Source organism: the organism of the source record quoted next, unplaced genomic scaffold (assembly GCF_019419815.1).
Source record: "Pyrus x bretschneideri cultivar Hongxiangsu unplaced genomic scaffold, Pyrus_bretschneideri_v1 Contig20, whole genome shotgun sequence".
Classification (NCBI taxonomy): Eukaryota; Viridiplantae; Streptophyta; class Magnoliopsida; order Rosales; family Rosaceae; genus Pyrus; species Pyrus x bretschneideri.
In genome coordinates, this window is record NW_025999502.1 from 1,743,708 (window position 1) to 1,765,477 (window position 21,770).

Consider the following 21,770-nt stretch of genomic DNA (forward strand, 5'->3'; position numbering starts at 1 on the left):
TAGCAAACCCACTCGGTTGTGGAGCGCATTAACCTTCTGCACTGTCGAACGAACTCTTCTATTACCTTGCTGACTCGTTTGCTGTTACTTTTATTTTGTTTCATTCACAGGAATCATTATTAATTGTAACTTCTTATAAACACTAGATTATCTCGTATATGATTAGAAGTGTGAAGAATTTTGAAGATTAGGATTTATGGGTTGTGCACAGGCTATCAAGACCCAAGTACTCCTTGTACTCAATCTTTTCGACCAAATTTACTTTGCCAGCCCCACCTGTTTAGAAACAAAATTAGCCATGTGATTAACAGAAAATTCATTAAAAAGTGGTTGCATATGTGAACAGGGAGAGAGCACATGAAACGGGGGCGCTAAGGTGGCGGTATTCCAAACCTATTGCACATTATTACATTTTTGAATTGGGCAATCACCATTCTAAAAATCTCTGTCTAGTGCCTAGGCGGTTGGATATCGTCTCAATTAATCATTAGGCTTTTGAAAATTAAGAAAGGATGCGTAGACTCGCCTAGTGTATAACCCACTTAGACACCGCCTTGGTTGTGACTATCATTTAGATAGAAAATAGATAACTTTCATTTTGCATTTTATTTTTTCAATAAATTTTAATAGACTTGTTGAATACTTGGATTAACACTTATTATATGCTTGTTCCCATGTTATCAATATGTTCTACTACTTTATAATCTATATATGATTCTATATTGCAATTTATGTATCCTAGCTAATACAATTATGATTTTTTTAGTATAAATAGACATTTATTATGTTATATAATAAATTTAAAATAAAAAAAAAATAAAAAAAATAAAAAAACTGCCTAGATACTATCCGCCGTCCGATTGGTGCCTAGCGTCTTTTAGAACCTTGGACACCGTCACCTTGGCATCCTGTTTCATGCAAGTCCTTTCAAAAATATATAAGGGCGCATTAACATACCTAATGTCAATAATGAAGATGATCAGGGATGCTCTTCCTACTTCCTTGATAACCTTCCCTACCACATGTGGCCGGTTGCCCTATGAGCGCAGAAATCGTAGTCACAGCAGCGAAATAGAGAGCTGCAAGTTGAAGAATAGTGATGAAAGAAGCCGATATTTACGATTTAGTTGAACACTTGCAGTCATCAATTTATGAACATAACTGGAATGGCTGAAAAATTTACCTTAGGGAATTGGAAATCGCTTTAGGAGGTAGAATTCTACAACAGACGTGGATGACGAGAATAACAAGATGAAGGTGCTTGTTGCACTTCGTACCTGCATTTACATGAAATAAGGAGGATTTGTAAGGTATCTAATAATTTCCAAGAAAACTTCTGATGAAACAGGATAATGTAATTTAATTTGCAGTATGATTAGCAAAAACATTTTTCTTTCAAGGTGATTTAATTAAAATAGAAAATAGAAGCTTGCATCATAACAAGTGGTTAATTACTTGGGAAAGGCTCAAATAGCATTTGTTATTGCAGCAGCGTTTTCAAATAGCAATATTACTGTAACAAGTGATCCCATAATACCGGTATCATCTTCATATGTTGTTGATAACGTCAATATTGTTACTCATTATATTGATAGGAAATAATCCTAAATAGTCTTATATGACATGTAGAAAGTATAAAACTTTTGTCGCTACTGTCGATTTATTGATTTTGCTACGGTAGTAGTTGTGCTACGCTATTTGAGAGCTTTTCCCCAAATTAAATTCAGTTGTTGAGAATGTACCTGAGGAGGATTTCCCATCTCCAAAAAGACAGGACCCATAATAAAACCTCCACCAAGACCAACCAATCCACCAACTAATCCAGCTATTATGCCAAGGGAACAATAACAAACAGGATTCTGCACTCTCCAGTTTGCACCTGCTTCTCCTTTGGATGCAATTACCCTCTGCCCTTCGTGCAGCTTAACTGCCTCATACGAAGTTACTCCAACCGTCACCGGAATATGAACAAAAGAGAGGAAGAAAAAAGTTGCCACTGTGAGGTTCTTATTTCGCAATCCGAGGAAGACTGTTTGTTCAGTACAAGGAGCATGGAAAGGTACCTGTAAGAGATCTAATATCCAATAAGCCATTGAACATTTTGCGACATAATTCTGTTGCCAACAAATAATTTTCCCATCAAGTTTATTTCTTAATCAATGCATATAATTAAGTAAAGGGAAATCGCAAATAAAAAGCTACTAGGTAAAATCCTTGCCAATCTGCAATCCAAGTATTAAGATCCAGACAGTAAAAATAACTCCAAGTTGCTTCCAGTAAACATTACGAAGAACAGAAACCTGGAAAGGTCACAGAAGTAAGTTCCTTAAATTATCCATGCAAAAAAGTTTAGGCTGTTTATTAGTATTAAAAATCTAAACTCTTTTGTTATTGCCTCCTTAATTTCTGGTCTGTTGTTGCCAGCGCCTCCATGAATATTCCTGCCTTCGATGTCTTCACTGGCAATGTCTAATTAACCAGCATGTTAGGCATGCGCAAAGAAACTTCTACCAGGAACTGAAGAAATAGTTGATCAACTTACCTTTCGATTGCTAGTGTTTGGAAACGTCCAGTGATCTCTAAAGAAATGAAACAAGGTGCAGTATTAGATGGATCAAGTAATGCATAATGTACATTCAACATAGACATGAAAAGTTTAAAATACCACCTTTTTCGTTAACAGTTTCTTTTTTCCACATGTCAACACCTTGGAAGAATGATTTAGTTGATGTGCCTGCACAAAGAAGTGAAAAGGTGAGCATTGAGTACTAACATTTTATGAATGAGGAGAATTCCGGTTTAGAAAAGTGTTACCTAAGAGTACAACAATAAGTATGGTGGTGATCATCCATTCAGATAGTACAACATTCAAAGAAACTCCAATGCTGATCTCTAACACCAACATTGGTTGCAACAGAAGTGCGAGAACATAGTCGATGAGGGGCAACTCAAGTGTGGGATGCCTTAGCCTTAAATTGTACAAGACAGTCGCTGCTGCTCCCCCTGTGATCATAACTTACCAACCGAATAGAAACATGTGAAAGTGCATTCAGGTGAGAAGGTAATTTACAAGGCAAATTTTTCATGTATTCAGCTTATGGACTTTTGTAGAGTGCTATGAACTTTTGTAGAGTGCATATGAGTATGAGGCTTCCTTAGAAGGCAAAAGCAGAAAAAGCTGTGATGAAAGTACTTACATTTTGATATAGCTGCTGATGATTTCTGATCAAAGCCGATAATCAGGGTGAGCATCGGAACAAAAAAACCACCCGCTCCAACACCTCCAAAACTACCAACGCTGCCCCAAGGAATCCAATAAATGTACCGACCACGATTTTCCATCCAATCGCATGTCCTGTCACCCAATTTCAATTACTACGAGCACTACGAAATTTTCAGTAAGAACCATGTATCTAGAGTGCCACACTTTCTAAAATCTATTTTTAAAAATTAAAAAACAAAGGTGATTGTTTAATGAAGGAACTGAGGAAGGTAAAAAGTATACATATATGTAGAGGTCAAAATTTTTACACGGCTATCACTCTTCAGAAAATTTTCTCACCAGCCAAACAGTTCAGTTCCATACAATTGAACTAGATTCACAACATTAAGACAACATATCCAACAAGATTAGTGAAAATTGGACTTACAGGCCAGTCATACTTGTAAACCGCTCCACCGGGATGTGAAAGCGATTTGGACGCTCTGATCATGTATTCAGGTTCATCCTTTTCTCCATTATTCCAACTTGAAGATTGTTGCTCAAAACGTTCTTGTGCCGAAACAAATACTGCAGCCACAAAAAGGAAAACAACTTCAATCAACCTCAGCCTCCACCAGTTCGACTTTCTCCAAGCCATCTGATGCTTCTGAACTTCCAACAAATTCCTCCTCAAACCCAAGAATTAAACAGAACAAATATTCTAACGAAAGCTCATTGTTGTTATTTGTTGTTGTTTTATATCTATGTGTATGTGTGTGTGTGTGTACTTTTTATTTTTGTGTATAATCTCTTGGTGAGTGGTGACTTGATTTAGTTTTGTTCCCTTTAAGGAGGAAAGTGGCGGAGCTTTCTATCTATTTTTTTGGGATTCTGGGTGGTGTCTCAATAATGGTTTCAGTGGTAGCTTGACCGGACGGCTCTAATTTGTTTTATTAAATGTGATTATTAGATGGAGATTCAAGAAAAAAGGGGTAGAGAAAAGATCTAGGAAGATTTGGATAAAGACTTAAAAAAGACAGAGTACTTTGAACTAACCAAAAAAAAAATTCTCTTCGTTGGTCCTTGCCTTGGCTTTGGAGTCGGCATCAATCTTTTTTACAAGCATTCTTGGTCTCTTCCCTCTTTCCCTTTCCCTTTACTTTGTTTTGGTGTAGAATTGTCGTCGTAAAACGGTTTAGTCACAATGCTAGTCATCACACTACTAGAAAATATTATTTTGTAGACAAATTGTAAGGCGACAAAGCAAAATTTTATTGGCCCAATAGTCCTCCCCAACAAAATTTTAATTTAACGACTACATACTCTTGCCAAAACCAATTTATGGCTCCAATCTTAGCCGAGAAAATTCTTACGTAGCCGACAATCATTTTGTCTGAGTAAATCACTACAAAAAAAAATGTTTAAGCCGACAAAGTTTAGAGCTTTTCGTCTAAATTTGTAAGTGATCTGGTGTGGTTAAAATTAGACAACGCAAAGTTCGTCGTTAGTGGAATTCCTAGGCGACAATGTTTTGGATCGCGTCGATAGAGTGGAGGTTCAACTTTGGGTTTTGATCGCACAGAAAAGTCCTCTCTCTTTCTCTCGTACACTTGGTTCTTCGCTGTTTTAGTTCTTGTTACTTTATGATGATGATGACTTGGTTAAATACAACATAAATTTTGGAATATGAATTATGAATATATAACTTACTTAAATACAATATAGATTTGGTTTTGGTTTCTTTATCTACTTACTATTTACACTATATAATTTGGTTTTGTTCTAGATTAGCTTCTTGAGGTCACCGTTATTGGTTTTAACAAGTTGAAACAGCCATCGTCTCTTGAATATGATAGAACCAAGCACCGCATTGATAGCGTGTTCCGTGGTTGGGATTGAGGTTTAGTTAATATGCAATAGCATGAATGTCGATGTAAACTTCTGCTGTCTTCAGTCTTGACGAAAATGCACCTGCAAAACAATCAACACCTTTGATCAGAGACCTAAGCCTCACGCGCCCACGAGGTTGGGCGGGGGGGGGGGGGTTAGGTCAATGGATCTCCGATGCCTAAGTTAGTTTCTCTGAGAGAGTAGAGTGTTTAAGGTTTTTTTAGGGTTGCAAAAGCTTTTTCAATTTGGTAAAATATGGGGTATTTATAAGGCTAGGGCCGGCCATATAATGTTTAAGGGAGAGATATTCTCTAAATATTTCCAAGATATTTAATAGGAAATAATATCTTGAGATAATGGGGTAATTATCCCTAATTGATTTAAATTAGGATTACTTACTTGATTGGAGTCAATATTCAATTAGGAATGTAGTAAAGATAGGATTTGGATAATTAATCCTTATCTTCAATTCCTTTCCAAGGGCAAGTGAGCTGTGGGCAGGTGTTTAGTTGCTGAGTCCTCCAGGGATGTGAGCTACGCGTGGGAGCATCTAAGAAGTTTGCCTATTTATTGAGGGCAATATTGTCCTTCTTGAATAAAAGTCCACTTGTCGTCTCTAGAATTTTTGGGATTATTTTAGGCTACACAAATGCCCCCACACTTACTAGGCGGCACACATGAAAAAGGTAATAGGTATAGAAATCCCAAGCTGCTTGGTGGGTGCCAAGGATGCATGAATGGCGTGGCAGGGAGTCCATGGACTGCATGCAGTGCAGCAAGGATGTTGGCTGGCATGGGGAAACCAGCTTGGGTGGGGTCTCTATGGCTGCACCTTGTGAGCTACTGGGCAGGGGGTCGTGCAGCAGAGTGGCAAGGGAGAGAGAGAGTCTGGCTTTGGCCGACTCTTGGTCTTTAATGGTTTGGGTCACGTGACCCGGCCTTGCTTTTTGGGGCGTCTAGCATGCGAAAAGAAAGGGGAGAGGAGGCGTCGTCCTCCCCACATGTTGGGTCGGCTTGCTCCTTGCACATATATATGTGTGTGTGTGTGTGTGTGTGTATATATGCATACATCTTGCTTTTTTTTTCCAAGCTGCCTTCTGAATGTTTTTCCTTTGTGCTTTGTGCAGAAATCTTGAGATGTCTTTTTCTGATCGTAAAAGCGACGAATACGCTCCACCTTTGTACCGTCAAGGTGGGCTACTTCAAGGCTACACACGTCAAGATTAATTCCAATGAACTATTTAGGGATTTTCTTGAGGCATACAAGCATGCATTTCCATCTGGGGTCCACGTCAAGCGGGTGAAGGATGATAGCAGTCGTGAACCATGCAGCGAGGGTGCCTCTGCTAGGAGGAGGGCCATCAAATTCCATCTGTATTACTTTGTGTTGGGATTCACCTTTCCTATGCCGCATCTTTTCCAGGAGGTGATATGCTCCATGAAATGCGTGCCTGCTCAGTGTTCCCCAAATGCAGTTCATGCGATGATGGGGTTTTCAAACTTGAGTAGGTTCTTTGAGCTTGGCTTGACCATTAATGAGTTTTGGTACTTCTTCGAGATCGACCATAAAGAAGGCGTGGGGCAGCTGAAGTCTCACCATAAGCTGCTTGATGCTTTAAGTAAAAGTGTCATGAGTGGGCGAGAGATACCTTGGAAGTGAATGGAGAGTGAGAGTTTGACTTTTCTCTTGAGCTGCATATTCTGACTACCTTTATCAGTGGTAAGTGAACTGTTTCACTCTTGTCCTGCTTGAATTTTTCGTTGAGCTGCTCCATGACTTCAACTTATTGATCGACTTTCTTACTTTTGCGTAGATTCGGAGTTTGGCTCAACCCCCAAGACTTCTGCAGATATGAAAAGAGTACACGACACCCTGGGCATTCTTGCTGAATACCGTGAGTGGCGCTGGCTGCTCAGCCCTCTTTGTCGGAAGAAAGGTGGCCTGCCCCCGTGAGGGAAGAGATAAAACAAATAAAGGACGAGGTGTTGGCTCGCCCGATTGCTGCTGTAGAGCCTACTGCTAATGGTGGTGGAAAGAAAAGGTATTCCTTACCAGCTTGTGAACCTTCTGTTGAGAAGAAGCCAAGGACTTCTTCTGCTGCTCGTGGGAGCTCATCTGCTGCCGATAAACTTATCATTGATCTAACTTCCCCTAAGGAGGTGAAGATGACTGTTGAGCATGAGCCTATGAAACCTACTGCTCTGAAGTTGGCCGTATCCATTGCTGAGAGACTTTCCCAGCGGAAGAGTTTGGTGGTGCCTGCAGTGTCCTGGTTTGTAATGAAGTGTCTGTCGGGAGCTAAGTCTGGTTTTTCTTCTGAGAGGTTCATCGCTATGAAGAGTAGGAATGTGGATTCTCCTGTTAAGATGGCACCTGGATCTACTCCTCATTCTATCGTGACTGACTAGTCTGCTGAGAAGGAAATCTACTCGCACGGGCAGTTGTGAGAGATCCACTGAGTCTGAGGCTGAAGAGTTTCCTAAGGTTTGTGTGCTGATTAAGGCTGACTTACTTGAGGACGTTGATGCATGCGCCAAGTTTGTTGACATTGTTGGGAAAGTTGTCATCCGGTCAGACTCATTTGCGAAGTGTCTCTACTCGAGGAGGTCCTCCCTGATTGCTACAATGCATAAGACTTTGATCCTGGTAGCTAAGTCTATGCACGTTGATCAAGATGCTGTCAAGTGTGCTAAGGAGGTCGAAGTGGTGTTGGTGGCTCAACTTCGTTTGGCTGCTAAAAAGATCGAGAAACTTGAATCTAAACTTAGCTTCATTTTGAAAGGATCTAATGTCTCTACCCCTACTTCTTTGCAGTTGGAGATCGCTCATGAGGAGGCCGCCCATTTGAATGCTAGGCTTAGTGTGATTCAGGCGATGTTGGAAGCTGCAAAAAAGGAAATCAGTCGTGTTTCTCCGATGGTCGAGGACCTTGAGTGTGTCAATTCGGAGCTACAATCTGCTTGTTTTTCCAAGTACGAGAAATTTATCTTCATGCATGCTGAAGTGTCTCGTCTTAAGGAGATTGCCAGTAAGCTTGAGTCCAAGGAAGTGGATCTGCAAGATGCATTGTTTGCTAGCGAGAACCTGAAAAAGAAACTGGATGAGCTGCATGGTGCTCATATTGGGCTTGTTGAGGAGAATGTGCAGCTGAAAAATGAGAAAGTTAGTTTTGAAATGGTGCTTGCTTCTTGTCAAGCAGATTTCTACAAGCTTGGCTATGTAGACCATCTTCAGGGCAGGTCGTCAAATTATGAGTTTTCTGAGAAGGACTTCGAGACTTTTTCCATTTCTTTAGTTAATCTGCTTAATTCCTCGTTTGAGGCTGCCTTTGGTGGAGTAGCTGTGGGTTAGGCAGCATGCAGAGGTGGTTGAGGATGAGTTGATGGAAGCTTTGGCTGCTGGGAGTGGTGTGGCTGCTGAAGGTGTAGCAGTTGAGGAACTAATGGTTGCGCAGGCTGCCAAGGAGTAGTCTTTTTTCTTAGACTTAGGAATTTTTTTTTTCCTTTTTGTTCTACTTTGCTTGAACCTTGTTGGCCTTCGAGCCAGTTTATCAATTTGCTAGGAATTTAATAAACAGTTTTCCTTGTTTTTGCTTCATCCTTCTATTTTGCCATGTCTTTTGTGAAACTTTGCCGTAGGACGGGTGACTAGGTGAGCTGCTTCAATGAAGCAGTTGATCCCACGTTGTCACTTAGGTTTTAGTTTTGGCTTCGGGGCTTTGGGAGCCTTGCCTGCTTGTGGCGTTTTGCAAAACTTTGTCGTAGGACGGGCAATTGAGTTGGCTACTTCGATGGAGTAGTTGACTCACACGGTCACTTTAGGCTTCAGTTTTGGCTTTGGGTCTTCTAGAGCTTTTCCTATAAAAGGAAGAAATACGAGATTTCCAACTTATAGAACCGGCCGCTGAACTCCTTGTCTCCATTTGAGGTAGGCAAGTTCGCGTAGCTACTATAGCTGTGAATCTTGGCTTTAGGTAGCTTCGTGAGCTTTAGCCTTCCCGGGGCATGTTGCGAGATTTTTGAGTTATAGAGTCGTCGGTCGGACTCTTGCTTCTTGCAGAAAGCAGAAGAGGTCTGTGTAGTTGTTATAATCGTGACACTTGACTTTAGTGGCTTCTTGAGCTTCTAGCCCTCCAGGGGCATGTTGTGAGATTTTTGACTGATAGAGTCGTCGGCCGAACTTGTGCCTCTTGTAGGAAGCAGAGAAAGTCCGCGTAGCTGCTATAGTCGTGACACTCGACTTTGTGGCTTTTTGAGCTTGTAGCCCTCCCGGGGCATGTTGTGAGATTTTTAACTTATAGAGCCGTCAATCGGACTTGTGCCTCTCGTAGGAAGCAGAGGAGGTCAGCTTAGCTGCTATAGGCATGTTGTGACACTCGACTTTGTGGCTTTTTAAGACTTGGCCCTGCCGGGGCACGTTGTGAGATTTTTTACTTATAGAGCCATCGGTCGAACTCATGCTTCTCGTAGGAAGCAGATGAGGTTCACGTAGCTGCTATAAGTCGTGACACTTGACTTTGTGGCTTTTTCAGCCTTGGCCCACCTGGGGCATGTTGTGAGATTTTTAACTTATAGAGTCGTCGACCGGACTTGTGCTTCTCGTAGGAAGCACTACTATAACCGTTGGCTGGAAACGCTGCTTATAAGTAAGCAGGCGAGTCCGCATAGTCATGGCAGGTGTAAGTTTTAACTTATGGGCTGCCTTGGGCTTTTAGCCGTCGGGTTGTCGGCCAGACGTCTTACTTACAGAAGCACATGACTCGTGTAACCACTTCAGGCATCATCCTTGGCTTTCGGAGGCGTTTTTTGGCGTGAGCTGCAGGCGAAATCACTCCTCAGATGCCATATCCTTCCGAGTCATAGCTTTGATCCTTCAATTTTGATTTTTGATTTTTTTATCATTTCTCTGATTTATATGTGGGTTTTCATTTCTTTTATCTTCTCCCTCCCTCTGCTCCCTCTCTCGATCCAAATTTGCAAGCGCTAAAATAGGGTTTAGCTTTTGCTGCAATTAAATGAAAAAACATATTACAGGACATGCATAGGACATGCACATGACAGACACATGTTATGCTCACAAATCTTAGCTCAACCCAAAAATCCATAGCTCACAACTCTCTCTTTGAAATCAGAAATATGACACAATCAGATAAATGACCCTAAATTTTATATGAAGAATTGAAGATTCATTAATTTGAATTTGGTATCAAATTTGATTGGGTTTAAATATTTCAAGGATTTGAAAAAATTGCAGTTTGAATGGGCATGAATGAACCCAACTGAAACAAAGGAAATTGTTTCACAAACTTGTTCGTTTTTTTCGTATTTGCAGGGTCTGCCCCTGAATCAAAGGAAAAAGTAGTAAACGTTAATGCGAAGAGTATCAAAGATGTAAATACGCACCATCTACACATAATACACTATATGCACACCACATGCACATAATATGTACAGTACATGCACATGATATGCACAAAATGAGAGAAACTTTAATAGCAACATATTGGTATGGTGGATACAATTAAAACAAAATTGTTATGTATATAAGGTTATAGTGACAGTTTGAAAGGTCTTGTTGCGTATATCAACCACTGCTTAACCTTTCACAGACATGCATGACCCTTAATGTTCTCTAAGTTTTATCTTAATTTTGTTTTTCGCCGAGGCCAACTAGGTTGTGGTCATACTTGCTAAATTCTGAGGCACAACATACATGCATCATAACTAGTGAACATTTCTGCTTCTCATATTAAGATGTAGTCATGCACACCATATGCACACCACATGCACATTACTGAAAATTTTCACAAATTTCTGCAATTGAACACTTAAACAATAAATTGTTCCATCCTAATCTCATAGCACATCAAAACTTGAAATCTATTCCACCATACGTCCCAACATGAAACACAAACCTTAAGTATTAATTCATCTTACAAACAATCCATTTATTCCGTAAATCATTGATGAAGGAATTTGGAACTAAACACCCTACTTACTATGCATGTCGAAGCTTCAATCGCAAGAAAAAATGGAACTTTTCGGCCAAAACAGAAAATATGGTACAAAATCTAACTCACTTTTCTCACCTCTCTCTCTCTCTCTCTCTCTCTCTCTCTCTCTCTCTATTCTCTTGCATCCCTTTGTTCGAAATCAGAGGTATAAGGTGAACCTAAGGCCCAGCTCACTCTTCTTGCCTCTCTTTTGGACTTCCATCTCCTCAAAATTGGAGCTCAGAGATCTGAGGAAGGGAGAGATAGTAGAAAGAGAAAGTGAGAAAAGAAAGAAAGGAAGGGAGAGAGAGTAGAGGGAGAAATCATAAAATGAGGGAGAGAAAGTGAGGAATAACCCATTTATATGTGAGTATTTTAGTAATTTTGGTTTTGTGCATGGTGTGCATGGCTGATTTGTCATATTTCTATCACAAGATTAAGAAATTGTCTCATTTTGGGGTATTTCCCTTTATTATAACATGATAATAATATTTAAACAAATGATATTCATTAGTATGAACATATAACTGATGTAGTGCATGGGGAACAAATTAATTTAAGGCTTTAGTGACTTCTCATCTCTCAAAACCTTTGTGACCTTCTCTTTTAATTGAATTGCCTAGTAACTATCCTACTCTTAAATGTTTAGTATACCAATGCTTTATAATTTCCCTATTTAAAGGGCTCCATATGTATCCTTAAAGTAGTCAATTAGAGAATTCAAAAGTTAATCTAAGAAGAGAGTGAGTTTTCTCCTTCCTTAAAATCAAGTGTGAGACTTAGTCGTGTCGAGTGAATCGACGATTAGCAACGTGAGTGATTCCTTTGCCCCTGGTCGAGTGATTTCTAGGTTCTATCCCCGTAGCGACGTCGTGTGATTCCATTGGCCCCTGGTCAAGTGATTCCCAGGTTATCTCCCTCAGTTCCCTTGGTTCCATCCTGCATCAATAACATATTAGATTATCCAGTAAACAAATATATAAACATTTCATCGATATATGGCTCAAAATCGGTAATTGATTAGGTTACTTAACCTGAGTAGTACACTTTGGACAATTCTCTAGATTCAGAGGACGATGAAGAAATGAAAGTAACTTCTAAATATACTATAATTAAGAAAATCTTCTTTGTCAACCAAAGATTGAAAACAACATGATTATTTCACTCCTTTTAACTCTTTGTGAACCACAGAGAAGGAAATGTATTAAACGAGAATCAATAAATAAATAAAAAAGAAAAAGTATATAAAGTGAAAATAGAAGTGCTGAAATCATTTTCTTTTGAATTTAATAAATTGAATAATAACTTAACTAACAAAGGATCATACATATGATTTCACTAGCTTACCATCTCTCTCCCACCTCCTATTTTTTTTCTATTATAAATTCTCTTGCATATATAATTTCCACCATCACATGAATAACAAGAGTAGAAAGCTATTGGTAGCGTGAAGAAAACATATCTCTCTTTCAATACTACTATTTTGTGAGAACATGAAATGAAAAGTTTCTTTCATAATTAATTATTCTACTTTCAACTTTTACAAAATTCAGACATCAACCATCATTTCTTCCTTCAATTCTCTAATTAAATATAATCCTAGGCACCAAACCAGGCTCGCCTTTGTTTCAAACTGGCTAGAGTTTGTTTCCTCCACTCCAAATCCAGATTAAAGATATATAGTCCTACTAATCAATTGAAGTACACAACCCCTTCCCCATTTGGTTGATATCTCCCATTCCCATTTGTAATGTCGCTGGTGATAGCATGGACTGCCACCAAAATCCATTGATATTTTGTTAGAACACGCCACGCAAGTTGTTTCTCATAAAAAATGTGGTCCAACAGACGGCTTAATTCTTCGGCTTCTAATTTGGGAAAAGACACCCCACATATACTGTTTGGTAATATTCATGATTTGTAATCTCTACTTAATTATGATCAAGATTTAGAAAAAACTAACATGTTCATATTTGCTTTATGTGATGGAGAAAAATAAGGCAAATAATGAAGGGAAGCCGTCTTGTCCATGTGTGGCTATTAGAAGGAGAAATCTTGTCCATAGGAACTGCTTTTACTTGCACAGGAAGCTAACTTTTGGCTGATTTTTGTAGAGTTGGGTCTACTTTACTAATGTCCTGGTGGGAAAAATCTTGTACATAACCAGTTATTTCTCACATTCTTTTTATCTTACATGTCATTTACTTGGTATCCCCAGCATCATTGTTCTAAAATCCCCGCTTAGACACTAGTTAGTTGGTCACCACCCCAGTTAGTCCCTAGGTGTTCGAAAATTAAGAGAGTGCGTCTAAACCCGCTCAGGAGTCCATCTAGCCCACCTAAACCCGCCAGGTCACGATTCTCACTTAGATAGAAAATTGATAACTTTCATTTTGCACTTTAATTTTTTTTCCATGTTTTCAACATGTTCTAATACTTTATAACTTATATGTCATTTTGTTTTGCAATTTATATATCTCAATACAATTATGTATGTTTTTCAAGTATAAATGGACACTTATTTATACAATATATAATAAATTTACTTAAATTCGCCTAATCCGCCTAGGCGTTAGACCCTAACTCACCGTCTGACTAGCGTCTAGCATCTTTTAAAACCTTCCCCAATGCTAAATTGGTAAGATCTTGTATGTCGTGATTTTGACTTGATCAAGTGACAGGAGAGATAAAGAGAAAATGGGATACATTACGGGTTACATGGTAATTCTCTGTTCCCGAGGTTGGTTCACATTCTATATATATGCCCGGCCTCTTCAGTGTTTAGTCCACATCCTTTATAAATATAAAAGGATACAAGATGCTTTCCCTAGTTTCAGGAAATCACATCCATCAAGGAAGTTGCAAGAGATCAAATTAGGAAATTCATCAGTTCTATTTCTCCTCATATAATAAATGAATTATTTAACACAAATGCCATACGTCATTAGGAAGTAAATACGAACCAAATTCAAAAATTTGTCTTCTAAATGAGCAAAATTGCTGCTCAAGAATGGAAATTCGCTAACTTACCATGCAAGGGAAGAGTGCACTTGAAACTTGAAAGAGTAGGGAGGACAGTTGATTTCTCTTCCCTCCTACCTACATACCGCATAAGCTCATTAGCCCAGAAAAAAAGAGCAACATTTGAGAGCGGCAAAACCCAAATAATCATGTCGAGTTGAAAGAATCTTGAAGCAAAACCCTAATTAGGGTATGGCAAAGGATGCTTGAGATGGGGGAGAAGTGAAGGCAGAAGAAGTTACTAAAACTAGGCATCATAAGTGCAGATGTTTTCAAATCCCATGTACTCTTTATGCTTAATCTTTTCAATCATATCTACTATTCCAACTCCACCTGTGAAATTAAAAGCAAATTAAGCACCCATTTATCACCAAGTGGAATATAAAAAGACAGAATCGAGTTCACGGGCAGTAATACATACCTAGTGATATTGCACTCACAAAGATTGTGAAGGCAAGAATGAAGATAATTATAGATGCTCTCCCCAAAAAACTGACTACCTTTCTCACTACATATTGCCCTACTAGGGCTGAAAATGTGGCCACAGCAGTAAAGTAGAGAGCTGCAAGAGAAATTTTTAAGCCAACATCAAATTATTGAAAAATAAATGAACAAATTTCCTCTCCCTACCATTCAATTTGTTTTTCAATTGGCAGAAACTTGGATGGCTAAGACGATTACCATAAGGAATCGGGAATCGTTTTAGGAGGTAGTACTCTACAACAGACAGGGAGGCAGAAAATGTCATGGCAAATGTGGCTGTCGCACTTGAGACCTGCATCAAAGTTCTCAATCAATGAGCCAGTTTTGACTAGGGAAAGTGAAAGATGTGCTGCTGTATATAAAATTCGTAGCTGTTTTAAGTGAGGTTTTCGCACTTCTCGTTGTGTTTTACGGTTAAAACTGATCTCAATGATCTTCCCTCTATAATAATATGTATTTCAAGTTTTTGAATTGAACCGGAATCAGTAAATTCAGTAAATGTGAAATCAACTACTCCACAAGTATAAAATTCACCTGAGGTGGGATTCCTAGCTCCAGAAAAACAGGACCTAAAATGAAGCCTCCACCAAGACCAAGCAATCCACCAACTATACCGGCTATGATACCACAGGCACTACAAAGAACAAGCTGGTTTACTGTCCAATTTGTGTTTAATTCTGCCCGGGACGCAATCACTCTATCTCCTTTGTACAGTTTAACTGCCTCGAATATAGTTACTCCGAAAGCCACGGGGATCTAAGAATTCATTTGAGGAAAAAATAATGCCAAACAAATATGATGGTTTTGAACAAAAAAAAAAAAGCAAAAAAAAAATCATTACTTCAAGCACAAATGAGCATAGTATTTGAAGCACGAAAAAAATGGAAAACTTATGTTTTCTTCTAATTATAAGGGACATGAAAGGTAGGCACCTGCAAGAGATTATATGCCCAATATGCTGCCGAACAAGTTGTTGTATAATTCTGTGCCAACAGACAAGTTCCCGAAAAATCAGATTCAATGCATAAAATAGAATCGAAGGGAAGTACAAATCGTGATCTTGTAACGAAATCCATCCACATTGTAGGTATTACCTTAGCGATCTGCAATGCAAGAATTATAATCCAGACAGCAAAAAGAATCAGAAGTTCCTTCCAGTAAAGATTCTCAAAGATAGAAACCTGAGAAGGTTAAAGAATGTCAGTCTCTAAAACCATGCATCAAGGAAATCTCAGGCTGCAAGGAATCCTACCTCTGTTCTTTTGGATTCCCCGGTTTCTGTTGGAGTGCCATTGCTCGGGCCACTGGGTAGAGGCTTGTAATAAACTTCTGCAGTAGCATCATCACCTGCATAAAAAAATTTCCGGCATCTAAATTTGAATTGGTGTAAGGCTAATGCTAACAAAGAAAAATATGATAGATCAACTTACCATTTGACTGCATCCGTCTAGCAGCCTCCTGAAAATTCGAAAACTAGTTGAGCCAAGATGCAGGGATGAATTAAATTATGTCTCATATATACAAATTGAACTAACAAAATTAAGATGACCTTTTTTACTATAGTTTCTTTTTTCCATGTCTCAATGCCCTTGAAGAATGCCCTACTTGATGTGGCTGCATGTCATCAAAATCTGATCACTATACGAATTGAAGAAGTTGTCCAGTTGGTGAAACTAATGAATTCATAATTTCCTATAATTCTTACCTAAGAAAGTAATGATTAATAACACTGTGATCATCCAGTTAGCAAATATGACATTGAAAGCAACTCCAATACTGATCCCAAGCACAAGCATTGGTTGGAAAAGAAGTGCCAAGTCGTAGTCGATGAGGGGGAGGTCAGCTGTCGGATGCCTTAGCCTTAGATTGTAGAACACAGATGAAATTGCAGCACCTGTGATCATACCTGACCAACCACACAAGCACTCGAAATTGTATTCAGTTACATTCGAAAGGAAAAGGTCGATAACTTTCATATCCACCAAGTTTATGGATTAGAAGTGCATAAGAAAATTCCACACACGTCATTTGGTAAAACGAAACATTAATGAATCTAATTGAAATTATAAGATCGGTGTTGACATTGCTGACTCATTCGAAACATTTGAAGCTTTTGTTGTCTAATGGTTGTCGCTACCATGGTATTAAAGAACCAACATGTTTCTATTCGTCATCAATTCTCACATGTAGAATGGGGCTGCACGTCAAAGAGTGTTAACTTGATATACATTGTTGACTAACGAATTTCCTAGCAACTTAACTTGAGTCATACTAGGACCAAAAAAAAAAAAATGAGGGATAATAGATTTGGTTTCACTATTGCTTGAACATTCTATTAGTATAAAACTAAATTTCTATATTTAGAAAAAAATATTCTTATAAGAAATGCACAATTAGATTTTGGGAGTGACAATAATAGTTTCTTAGGTGATAAATTGTGCAAGGTATGAGGAAAATGCGGCAGGTGAAAACTCAAAAGGAAAGAAAAATTATGAGAAAGTTGTAAGGCCTTACACTTTGATATAGCTGTTGATGATTTCTGGTCAAATCCAATAATCAAAGTGAGCATGGGAACAAAAATGCCACCCCCACCAACTCCACCAACAGTTCCAAAAGCAGACCCTAGAAATCCAATTATTGTACCCACCACAATTTTCCACCCAATGGTCATTTCCTGTATATCCAATTTCACCCCACATTAAGCCAAATTTTGAACAATTACTGCCCCTCAGAGGGTGTTAAAAAAAAAAAAAAAAAAAAAAAAAAAACAAAAAGAAGAAGAAGAAGAGGTTTTTCACATATAAGTCCTTGATAACTCACACTTTAGACATAAACACTTCAAAGTTCAAAATCAATATTTTAGAGAAAACCTCATTTACTTTGTCGAATCTCCAAGAATTTAATTTATAACTGAATTTTAATTAAAGCGTGACAACTTGATAGAAAAACGAGATTTTTCGTTTCTCCAGGTGAGAAAGTGCATCACATTGTCTTGTCATTTTGTGAGATCATGGAGTCCAAATCCCCATATTATAATTTTAGATCAAAATATGCAAGAAAATAATGCGGAGCAAAGATGCAGATAATAAACATGGACACGATCAATCATGTAAAGAAACGAGAAAAACATGTCGTTTATTATATGCAGACGATGTTGACTTTTTTTTATTTAAGAGAATGACATTTTTTATTCATGAAAGGGCAAAATATATGATTCAATACCAGAAGAACATGACTTTAATAGGAGGGTTTGCAAACAAAAATCTGAAAACTACACTAACAATAATTCCAGATGTAACAAAAAACTGAAAAAGAGGATATTTAGGAACCAATAACCTGGTGCTACAAGTTCACACGAGAGATGAAAGCTCTTTAACCAATTATGGGATCGTAAAATATCATGATTTCATCTGGACTATATATGCATAGAAAGATATAGCGACTCCAAATTATCTTATAATCCCAAAGCTAGCATTGTTTAACAGTAGATCGACCACAAGCAGGTCACCTCCGATACTTTGGTGAACCACCAGATCGACCACACAACGAGGAAACTAGCCTATAATGAAATCATCAAACTCAGATATGACGAGCTAGAGACAACTCATACTAAGTTTTAGGAATTATTACAAACATTGGACTTGAATAACAACAATGCACTTCTAAACCCTCCTAATATTTTAAAATGTGCCAATTAGCACCGCCCAACCAATGTCTATCACAAAAAGGAGAGGAAAAAAAAAAAAAAAGGAGGTGAATCTCACTAAGAAAAACTAAAGCTCATATCATCATGTTTTGCCAAAGCGTTCACTACCTGATTACCCTTAAATAGAGCAAATTTATCACTTGTTTTTTTCTATATATAAAGTGAGAGCAACAAAATGGTGAAACATTTGAAATATAAAAAAAAAATACCACCACTTTTTAGAAATTGAAAACATTACCATTTAATTGATGAAGGACAAGATAGTAAATTTGTAATATCCCACATCATCCAGGGGAGTAGATCCTGTAAACTTTATATATATATTCTCATCTCTACATAGCACGAAGCTTTTTGAGAGCTCACTGTCTTCGGATTCCATAGGAACTCTGAAGTTAAGCGAATTCGCGCGAGAGCAATTCTAGGATGGGTGACCCACTGAGAAGTTTTCATGTGAGTTCCCAAAAATAATAGCGTGAGGGTGTGGTCGGGGCCCAAAGCGGATAATATCATGCTATAGGAGAGTCAAAACCTCCAGGCCAGGATGTGACAAAATTCATAACATTTTGAATGAACTTAAAATTTAATTTAATTTAAAAAAAAAACCCATGTAGTTTAATATAAATCAAAAAACAAATTAACATAAAAAGGCCAATTTTCAAGAGGCTAGTGTTAATTAATTTACCAAATTGTTATACATTTATCATATTTTATGTTAATTACTTTTTGCTCAGTGGACTAAAATAGCATTGGACTTAATTTTTTATGCTGATGTCAATAATGTTTTAACAAAATTTTGATGGAGAGGTTAATGATGAAAAAGATTAAAACCTTTTTTAGGTAATTTTTTTGTCGTAATCGGATTTGTTAAATTCAATATAATTGGGATTGATTTTGGTTTATACAACAACATATTTACATTGAAAGGTGAAGAAATATATTGGGATCGAACTCATCATTTAACGAAATTCGTGCTTAAAACCTCTCAGTTACAAATGAATAACAATACCACTAAACTGTATGCAGTTAAGTGGATTCTGGTCATAAATGGGTTGCTTGAACTCAAAGTGTTATCCATATCCTGTCTAAACAATACACATTAAATCGGATTCTGGTTAAAATCCAATCCATTGGCACTCCTATTGGAATCTTACCCTATTTCTCGATAAACATTTTCTACGAAGTTTGTGCTAACTTGAAAAGCCATATTTGTGTGTTGGGGTTGAATGTTGTAAATAGTGTTTTACAGTTTGAGGAAAGCTTGCATTAAAACATTGCATGTCTTCCGATAGCCTTTTTAGGTCTCTAAGAGTATAAAAGCCACCATATGTTTTAAAAAAAAACATATCTTCGAATTTTGAAACAAAAGCTCCCTAGGCTCATTTCTCAGAGCCCAAAACATTTTTTTATATGAAAAAATAAATTACAAAATATAGTTTGAAAAATCACCAGAAAACAAGGGAGTAGCAGAAGAAAAAGAGAATAAGGGAATGAAATGTGAGACTTACAGGCCAAACATGCTCATAACTGAATAACCGACCCAGTTGCCACAAAAAGTTTAACATTCTGGTCTGAAATTTGTGAGACTGAAACGTTTGGCTCCCGTTAATGTAAATGGAAGCATGCTGATGCTCTTGTTCCAAGGTTTCTTGTGGAGCTGAAGAAGCTGCAGTTACTGAAGTTACAACAAGAAAACCAGTCACAGTGAATATAACCCACCATTCTAATCCACCTTCTGCTGCTGCCATGGATAAAGAGATAGCTACCCCCAAGAAGTTCAAACTCGCTGAAACAAAACCTCTTGGATCGATCGAGCGATTTAAAAATCTGAAAAACTAGAAGATACCAAGTGATAATCGATGCATGCATACATATGTACATATATGTATTTATATGATATTATCACCGACACAAACAATTATTATCATAAGTGACAGAGAAACTGGAGTGATGAGGAGTTAAACGACAAATGAACTTCATTATACGTACGTATGTAGTCACTACTTTTTATTATTTTTTTAATGGAAATGATAATTCATACAAGGGTCCGTCTCCTTCTCAATTAATCATTGTACTATTTGATCTCAGTGAACGACTAAATACAAGCCACAAAATTCTGTGTTTCGACATCCACATGTTTACTTGGTGAACGTAATGCACGTTGCTTTTATTAGGTGGAAATACCATTGATTGCGGAAAGGAACGCACTTCCGATTCATTCCACCAAATTCATCAAATTCATATTTGTATTTTTAAAATTTAATTCAACGGTTAAAAATAAGGACTCCTTTAAAACTTATTATAATTTTAACCGTTTGATCAAATTCAAGAGCCCAAATTTGTAGATTTGATGAATTTGGTGGAATAAATCTAGAGATAATCCTTTTCTACTTATTGCTATCCCTAATTCATGAGTGGCAGCCATCTTATGTGTGTTTTTCTGATTTTTTTAAGAAAGTCTAGAGGTGTTTAAGAAAGGGAACTTTAAATAAAAGTTATCGGTATTGTTCACTTTAATGAAAAACTATATTTTTAAACTAAAAAGTCAATCCTAGTACTATTCATTTTACCCTTTATTTTGTCTTTATCATTAAAACTCAATTTTCAACTCATTTTCATTAGTTTTCCTTTTAAGAAAATGGTTTTTGAACTTTAATCCTTTAAGAGGGTTAAAATTTAATAAAAATTTAGTGTTAGATTATATATTGATTTTAGTCTCTTAATGTGTATTTAATTCAAATTCATACATATTTTTGTTTTGATATTTAATAGATATCTTATTTAATATCATTACATTAACTTTTAAATTTATGATTTTACACATTTTAATTCATTAATTTTATTTAACTTCCTGTAATTAGTGTACCTCAACGTCTGTATCATAATATATTTTACTAAATTAGTATACCAAAATATCTGTACCTAAATATTGTAGTGAACTAGTGGCACATAAAAATATGCAAAAACATAAGTGTATCGAAAATTCCGTAATACTAAACTAGTGTACCAAAATGACGGTACCTAAATATATTATGCTAAGCTAGTGTACCGAAATGTCCGTACATTAACATATTATACTAACCTTATGTAAACTAGTCATAATAATATTTGATATATATGGTTTGTTCTAATTTAGTTAGAACTTCATATATTTTTTGTCAGGTAGGTTTAGCCTCACAATGAAATAACAATAATGTGGTGGAGGTGGGGTTAGCCTCATAATAGACTAGTAATAATACGGTTCAAATTCGTCTTTCGCGAGAATCGAACCTAAAACTTCTCACTTACAAATAAAGACGAATTGTGACATCCCACATCACCTAGGGGAGTGATCCTTATATGTATATTATCATCCCTACCTAACACAAAGCTTTTGGATGCTCATTGGTTTCGTGTTCCATAGGAACTCCGAAGTTAAGCTTGTAGAGCGCAAGAGCATTCCCAGGATGGATGACCCACTAGGAAGTTGCTCGTGTGA

General features: G+C 37.4%; 2 protein-coding genes and 1 pseudogene across 6 annotated transcripts; all 3 read right to left on the reverse strand.

Annotated features, from left to right (window-relative positions):
* Positions 1-842: 842 nt before the first annotated feature.
* On the reverse strand, positions 843-2,727 carry LOC103937784 (annotated as a pseudogene).
* Positions 2,202-4,120, reverse strand: LOC125468070 (sulfite exporter TauE/SafE family protein 3-like). Its single transcript, XM_048583737.1, has 5 exons — positions 3,651-4,120; positions 3,198-3,355; positions 2,815-3,015; positions 2,396-2,469; positions 2,202-2,300 (listed from the first exon to the last, which is right to left on the reverse strand). Exons 1-5 carry the CDS (start codon positions 3,659-3,661, stop codon positions 2,202-2,204), a joined length of 543 nt encoding a protein of 180 aa, XP_048439694.1. The 5' UTR covers positions 3,662-4,120.
* Positions 4,121-11,521: 7,401 nt separating this feature from the next.
* LOC103937781 (sulfite exporter TauE/SafE family protein 3) lies at positions 11,522-20,314 on the reverse strand. 5 transcript variants are annotated; one of them, XR_665843.3, is made up of 14 exons: positions 19,801-20,309; positions 17,104-17,263; positions 16,295-16,495; positions 16,139-16,203; positions 16,020-16,047; positions 15,842-15,936; positions 15,684-15,770; positions 15,522-15,572; positions 15,124-15,345; positions 14,788-14,881; positions 14,528-14,668; positions 14,349-14,439; positions 14,116-14,184; positions 11,522-12,024 (listed from the first exon to the last, which is right to left on the reverse strand). XR_665843.3 is itself a non-coding variant. In XM_048584035.1 (13 exons), exons 1-12 carry the CDS (start codon positions 20,038-20,040, stop codon positions 14,354-14,356), a joined length of 1,470 nt encoding a protein of 489 aa, XP_048439992.1. In that variant the 5' UTR covers positions 20,041-20,309; the 3' UTR covers positions 13,960-14,184; positions 14,349-14,353. The 5 variants fall into 5 exon arrangements, 3 of the variants coding, with proteins under 3 accessions (XP_048439992.1, XP_048439994.1, XP_048439993.1); XR_665842.3 differs by having other exon boundaries at positions 14,116-14,439; positions 19,801-20,306; XM_048584035.1 differs by lacking the exon at positions 11,522-12,024 and having other exon boundaries at positions 13,960-14,184.
* Positions 20,315-21,770: the final 1,456 nt, after the last annotated feature.